The following is a 7,863-nucleotide window of genomic DNA, read 5'->3' on the forward strand; positions in this document are numbered from 1 at the left end:
GGACCGTGGTCATTTGCATGCAGTGGCAAACTCCACCCCCCCACCACACGCACCCCCACCCACCACCACCCCTCCCACCACCACCCCCCCCATCACCACCCACCACCCCCCCCACCACCACCCCACGCACCCCCACACACCACATCCACACCCACCACCACACGCACCTCCACCTACTTCCTCACCACAACACGCACCCCCATCCACCCCCACCACCACATGCACCTCCACCCACCATCCCCCCACACCCCCCCCACCACCATATCGCACCCCCCATCACCCCCCCCCACCACACGCACCCCCACCCACCCCCCCACCACAACACGCACCCCCACCCACCACCACCCCCCCCCACACGCACCCACCACCACACGCATCCACCCCCCCACCACCACTCGCACCCCTACCCACCACCACCCCACCACCATTTGATCACCCGGCATTTGTAACACACACGAAACAGTGGGAATGGCAAAAAAATCCCACGATTTATTTTGTAAACGTTAAATTCTGGACAAATTTTGACCCCCCTCCCACTCGTCACACGGCGTCACAAAAAGTCAGACCCCCTCAAATATGACGTCACAAAGCTCTGCCCCCCCCCCCCAACTATATTTTCATTTTGAAAATAGAACATGCTTCAAATCGATTTAAACTATTGTCATTGTAGTGCATATGTAATGTGGCGCTGCAATCTGATGTAGGAGAAAACACGTATTAATAAGGTGTTGGAAAGCTTGACTTTAGCATAAAATTCACTTGAAAATATTCAACGTCTAACTAAAAGTGCAGATGTTTAGAATATTATATTGAAATTATCTTATAATTATAAAATATTAAAAGTAATTATAACTATAAAAAATCAACTTGAAACTTTGTAGTATAACGAAGCAAAATGGAGAGTACAATTATAACAATCATATATTCATTCCACAGAATTAAAAGCCCTGGTAGAATCATTAGAATCAAAATGTTTAATAACAATCATTAAACAAATTCTAAATGTATGCTTCTCCCTTCTCCCATGGAGAAGCAAAATGCTCCTTCATGGAATAAATAAAAGGTGACCTTAGTAAATTAGTAAATTTAAATAATCAAATAGTCAAATAGTCAAATAATTAATCAAAATTAGTGTTGTTATAACAATTCTATATTTATTTAAAGTCGCGCATTTTTATGTGACGTCACATTTCTCAAACCCCCCCCTTCGTTACACATCGTCACAAATATCTGACCCCTCCCCCCCCCCAGGTGCGTGACGTCATTTATGGACAGCCCCTTAGCCGAGAAATGTACCGGGGTGTACTCAATGCCGCACACAAGCAGCTAACTTGGAAGCACAAGAGCTGAGTGCAAGTATGGTGGTCAAAGACCGCTAAGTTACCCCAAAGGATGGAGAGTGCGGCTAAAATGCAGGCTACCCCCATTGGCCACTCCATACACTGGGCTGTATGCAGTGCTACACATTTGAACGGTACTCATTTTAACGTGCCCTGAAACAGGATGGGCCAAGTCAACCCCCAACCGAGGATTTGAACTCGCAACCTTCTGATTGAGAGCCGCTCCGCTCACTATCGCTAGGTCATCATCCACGAGACATGTACGTGGGACAATGTCAAACATCTTTTTGTGATCTCTCCAGGCCATGTCGTGTTCGCTCGTGGTTCTTCATGTAATTGCTTCGAGCGAAGCACTGCCCGCACACCCTGCAAGAGTACGGCTTCTCGCCCGTGTGCATCTGCATGTGCCTCTTCAGGTCGCAGGGCTGCAGGCAGCGATGTCCGCACACTTGGCATATACACGGCTTCTCGCCCGTGTGCGTGCGCAGGTGTATCTTCAGGACACTGGGCAGCATGAAGCCTTGCCCGCACACCTGGCAGCTGTATGGCTTCTCGCCCGTGTGCTTGCGATGGTGCACCTTCAGTTCGGTGGCGCGCAGGAAGCCATGCCCGCACACCTCGCAGCGGAACGGCTTCTCGCCCGTATGCACGTATTGGTGGGTCTTTAGGACACTGGCACGCAAAAACCTGCGCCCACACACATCACAGCGGTGTGGTTTCTCACCCGTGTGTGTGAGCAGGTGGCCCTTCAAATTGCTGGACCTGGAGAACACACGCCCACACACCTCGCAACTGAGCGGCAGTTTCTCTCCAGTACATCCTGGTCGAGGAGTTAGGGCATTCTGATTGTCAAGCTTAAAATCACACGGCTCTCCCTCGTTGATGGAAATATTATTTTGGCTGTAGTTTTCCGTGACCTTGTCCGTATCGTTCTGAAAATGTGAGTGTTGCTGCTCAGTCTTCATGGAGCCAGAGGTGCCAGCTGTTTCATCACCATGCATTTCACCCATTGCATGCTGTGGTTGCTGACAGAGGTCTGGACCAGAGAGGTCAGGGTGGTCACCCAAGTTATGTTCACCTTCAGAATCTAGGAGACATAAAATGCAACTAAATGAAACGCAACAAGCACAAACGTAGGAATGTTTGGAGGCAGCGTAAAAGTGGTAATTGGAAACTGCACCTGGAGAACTCGACAGTGAGTAAGCAAGTGTTTGTTGAATTGAGAAAAGAGTTTACCTGCAAAGAATTCCGTTTTGATGTGATTCACAGCCAAGCCGGGTGTAAGGTCACTTGGGTACAGAGTTGACCCATCTTCTCCATTGTCTATATACAAATGTAAAACAAATTAATCAATATTGCAGTTATTGCATCATTGCTTGTGACAGATTACCCCTTCCTCTTAATACCGAAAGGATCAACTAACAGTACATTCAGTCGAGTGGTAGCAGTGATTAGTTATGAACTATGGAAACCCGATTTTGATTCCCAGTCACGGTTATCATCAATTCATACCGACTGGCATGGCCAAATATCATCCGCAAGTATGGCCTTGCTAAGTCTGTTCTTTTAATTGTAAATTCAGATACCACGTCAAATATTTGTTAGATCAAAACGAGCATATTTAATGTAAAACGACTCGTTTAGTAATGTCGTGCTGACTAGAGAATCATGTGGCTTGTTATGAGGCAAGTGTGTTGTGTATATTATACCATGTTGTTTAATGGCAAGAAACTGGTAGAACTCATTTGATTGGACCAAAAGCTTATGATAGCAAAGAGTGCAACTTGAAATACTTGTTAGAATTTACCTAACATCTTATACTCTTCATTGCTCAGTCAACCTTATTCAAATAATACAATGTTGATTAATAGGCCGATGCATTTCATACCATTTTCCACACTCGGATTATGATTCGTTTCAATGGTCTCGTCTTCAAGACTATAGGATATTTCCGTTGAAGCTGTGGGATGTTTAACTCCATCCAATTCCCCAATCCTCTGCACAGACAGCAGCAGTTCCCGGCTCAAGCTGCTAAACAGCGCGAGCAGCACGTCCATCAGGCCTCCCAGCATCACGTCTCCAGGAGAGGATGTGGAGGCGGCGGCGGGAGCGGCATCGTTCCAGCACGGCGTCCCAGGGTCGTGCGGCTCAGCGCCCCGCAGGGCCTTCACCACCTGTCGCAGCACGGCGTAGAAGCCAAAGGGCAGGCGGTCGCGCGCCGCGGCCAGCAGCTCGGCCCGCACGAGGCCGTCCCCGACGCAGGCGCGTAGGACCCCGTAGTCCCGGATGCCCAGCTCCGAGTTCATGGCCTGGGCCACCTCTGCATTCACACCCTGTGCCTCCAGCCACGCCGAGAAGTTCCCACTTTGCCCCAGCAATGGGGCAGCCACCGTGCACGCCATTCTGATGGGATGTTGGAGATTAATACATTTTATATTTTAACTTATAAATTTGAATTTAAAAATATGAAGTGCATTCTTTTTGAAATTAAAGTGCAGAATCTTCTCCAAAATCCACGTTGACAACAAGGAGACTCCCATCATGGTGTTAATCCAATAAATGAGGACCTTCCAACATCATGTTGGTCATGGGAATTATTGTTGATGGCTGGGACTTTTTCTGTACTGCACCCTTCTGCCCAGGTGTACCCCTAAAGCTGATGACAACCTGCTTGGGCATGGTTTTTACACATCCAAGCAACTAGCCACACTTCAATACTGCTTAATTTCTTAAATCTGATGAGATTGGGAGCATTTTGAGTTATTTGGTCATACATAAAATCGGTATCTAAAGAATGGAGAGAAAAGCATTGGATCACATTTGTCTTTCAATGTGTATGCAAATAACTATATTATTTGGCCGGTATAAATTTACACGTGATAAGCCACTTCGTTGAGCCATATTTGTGGCCAGGTCACTTCTGAAAAGAGCTACCATAGTTCAGTGGGCTTTACCTGGTGAAATAAAACATTGTTTCGTTGGAGTATATTCCACAACTCTTTTGCGTATATCTGAGATCAAGATCCTCCCATCAGAGAAGACGTACCAACCGTTCACTGAATCGTACCTAGTGTTAATGAAGAATAAGTTTGGTCTGGCCTTTACCTTGAACTGACGTCCGTAGATTCTACAATCACTCATCCTCTCAACTGCATCTACTGCATATTCAACCCCAACCAAAGCAGAGTATGAAGAAACATTGATGGTTAGGATTGCCCCAACACATTTGAACAGCTAAACCTCTTTATAAGTGTTTTTTGTCTGCTCTTAAGCCAATTTGTTCACATTATTGTTTTTGCCTAAATTAGGCCATGCTCCTTTCCATAAACGATCTCGTAATGTTATACATTTAGAATTATAGGGTGCAATTCATGTTCTTTAGCCTCATTTTTGTAAATCAAATCACCGTTATATTTCGCCTAGATTATTACTGTACATTGTTTTTTTTCTCATATTCACATACCTGTCAACCCATACGGTTTACCCATATTCTTGTACAAGGAATGCGAGTGCAGGTCCATACACCGTACAACCGTTTCAATACGTACTCTTTGGTTCTTTCGGTAAAGTCACGTAGGTAGAAAGAAAACTAAAATAAATGAATTTGGTTTTATTGCTACCTACGTGACTTTACCGAAAGAACCACGAAAGCTTCAAATCAAGATAGTTTCAATACGGGCAAAAAAAAAATCTGAATTACTATTGATTTGTTTGTTTCTCCCATGTGATGGGACTGTAAGATTAACTTTGAGATTTATAAGGGCACGGGGTGACTGACAAATAAGGTCTGAATTGGTCTATAATAAGGTATGCACTGATAAGAGGTGTACATGAATGCATTCGGTGGACTTAAAATGACTGCATGCATCCGTCAAGTGGTGACCCTTGGCATGTTTCGTGCGCCTCGAAGCGCGTTAATTTCACCCCCCTGGTCCAATCAAGGGGAATTGAGACACCTCTGCAATCTAGTAGTGGATCGATAATGGCTAACGGCGGATGATTTACTCTAAACGAACTTTGCGTGTAGAAATAACGTCAAGAGCTAAACAAGACATGTCAACGTCGAGGTCTGCTGGCTCCGGGGAGACGAGTTCGTGACAGTTTTGCCATTCCTCCTCTAATGAAAAAAAATCAAAGTGGTTTTCACGATAGGGCCCATACTCTTTGGTTCTTTCGGTAAAGTCACGTAGGTTTTAAATAAAATATGGTGATGTCCATTGGTGAAGTTAGGAATGAGACTTGACTCTGATGGACAAACCACAGGTTACCAAATAAATGATTTTCCATGACAAATCGACAATTGAAAGTGTGGTGGTGAATTTAACGTGAAAAAAGCAAACAGAAGAAATTGTCTGAAACCACATTTGTTTTCCACTTCAGCAATTGTTTCTTGTTGTGATTGTCCCACCTGATGACGGACGGTTGTGTTGCGCCCGAAACGTCGTGGTTTAATTTATTTTCTACCTACGTGACTTTACCGAAAGAACCAAAGAGTATGTATCCCTGCAGTCACGAAAACTTCCAATCTAGATTGATAGGGCCCATAGTTTTTTGGGTTTGCATCGACCACAAACGCAACCACGACTGCGTGGCTCGGTTTTTTGAGTTGTCCATTCAAGGAGATGCGCGCATCGAATTGTTGACGAGGTTCCGATGCGGTTGATGGTTTACAGCCAGGGGTGTAATGAGGGCCCACAAAATCATTTGGCGAGGGCCCACAAAATAATTTGGTGAGGCCCACAAAATCATTTGTTGAGGGCCCACGAAATCATTTGGTGTGGCCCTGCCAAGGCAACTCGAAATTCAATAAATCTAGGAGCAAATCTGGCAAAGCAGTTGCGAGTAGCAACAACATCATCAATAGCCAGCTAACATCACCACGCCTCGCCCAAAGAGAAGCAGTTCCAGCCATCACATTAGGGGTGAGTTAATTAAATGTTTGACCAAATATAACGGGCAGTTTTTTTAAGTTGATAATTTTTTATGGCCCCGCGAATGATGTTATAAATATCCAAATGGCTCTCGGCAGACAAAAAGGTTTCCCACCCCATGGTTTAAGCCATCAGATTGTGCGAGGCTGAATGTCAAAGCCAGGAGGGGTGCGGTGATGTTTGGGTCCCGAATGAAGCGTTCATTCTTCTCTGGACGTTCGCGTTGGCAAGATTATTGATTTGGGGGAGCAGTCATACATCACCACAAGCATCGACTTACCACAAATGAGTACTCGCTTCACCGACCTCAAGGATGAAAGATGAGAATATTGAGAACAATGAGGAGGAGCAGGAGGCCGAGACGACTGAAATTTGGAGGCTTCGTTAACATCAAAGGAGAAATTCTGGTAGTTCGTGGCGCAACGTTGCCAGATCTGGAGGTAAAATCTCTACAGTATAACGGAGTACATCATTACCGCGTAGACTTTGCTTTAGCGACCCATAAACGATGTCGCAACCTCGCAAGCATCAACTCCTCAAAGGCTTTCTAAACAGATGTTTATATACACGTAAATGTATAAAGATACACACACACACCAGTTGGCTTCTTCAATCGGCTCCGCTCAGCAAAACTAAACAAACCCCAAGTGGCTTTGGTGAGAGACCTGGACCAGCAAGCCGACGTCACAACTCTGAATTTTCTCCGAGAAAATTGTCGACGTTCCGGGGAAACTCCTAAATATTCCGCGTTAAATAGTCCAACCCCCTCCCAACGAAATAAATTTAATCTTTAAAATTACACAAAAAGGGGGTGAAAATCTCCGATCTGGCATCACCGCTGGGTGCGCGCTCACGTGGCCTCCCGTTTGCTCGCTTCCAGTTTCCTCGACGGCAAATTCAATGGTTTAGGGATCGCGGTCATTTGCAACTCGCTCGTACACACGTGGACCACGCAAGCAACGCGTCAAGACCATCACATGCATGCTGTGGTCTTTAAAAATGGAAGAGGAGGGGGATAAACGGGGTGGTCCAGATGTCTTGTGACCCCACCCCCCCATTTTTATATCTGAAACGTAACTTTTTAAAAGGAGTTTATTTAAAAACAGAAAAGGAATACATGTTTGGGGTAAATTAATTTCGGGGGGGGGGGTCACAAGACATCTGGACCATATGTAAAACAGAGGGGAATAGGTTTTTTTCGGTCCAGCGAGCTCAGCATCCACATTCGCATTCACACCGGCGAGAAGCTGTAAGTCTGCAAAATGTGCGGGCCTGGATGCACAAAATCCTATCAGCTAAGTGTCAACTAATTGCATTTTAGCCGAGTCAATATGGGTACACAATATTCTGCGATAACTAATCACATAGTCACTTTAAGATGTTTTCTTGTTCATGTTTTGTTTGTTGCGGTTGCACCCGATTCAAGAGCCGAATGGCTCACAGGGCTATACCAAATAAATGAAACTGAAAAACAGGGAGAAGCCTGCCATATGTAGTCTTTGGGTGCCAGTACCCCACATTGAGCCAGCCAGCAAATCCAGCAGAGAGTTCCATGAACGAAACTTTCTGGTTGTCTTCTCAAGGTGCCGATG

At 45.5% G+C, this 7,863-nt stretch overlaps 1 protein-coding gene across 2 annotated transcripts; it reads right to left on the reverse strand.

The window, feature by feature from the left end:
- Positions 1 to 560: 560 nt before the first annotated feature.
- Positions 561 to 7,116, reverse strand: LOC133359224 (zinc finger protein 227-like). 2 transcript variants are annotated; one of them, XM_061577676.1, is made up of 4 exons: positions 6,869 to 7,116; positions 3,229 to 3,743; positions 2,577 to 2,663; positions 561 to 2,427 (listed from the first exon to the last, which is right to left on the reverse strand). In XM_061577676.1, the coding sequence occupies exons 2-4, from the start codon at positions 3,740 to 3,742 to the stop codon at positions 1,616 to 1,618; spliced, it is 1,413 nt and encodes a 470-aa protein (XP_061433660.1). In that variant the 5' UTR covers position 3,743; positions 6,869 to 7,116; the 3' UTR covers positions 561 to 1,615. The 2 variants fall into 2 exon arrangements, with proteins under 2 accessions (XP_061433660.1, XP_061433659.1); XM_061577675.1 differs by having other exon boundaries at positions 6,552 to 7,116.
- Between the last annotated feature and the right edge of the window lie 747 nt (positions 7,117 to 7,863).

Source organism: Lethenteron reissneri, chromosome 64 (assembly GCF_015708825.2).
Source record: "Lethenteron reissneri isolate LAM-NWPU_2019-01 chromosome 64, ASM1570882v1, whole genome shotgun sequence".
NCBI lineage: Eukaryota > Metazoa > Chordata > Hyperoartia > Petromyzontiformes > Petromyzontidae > Lethenteron > Lethenteron reissneri.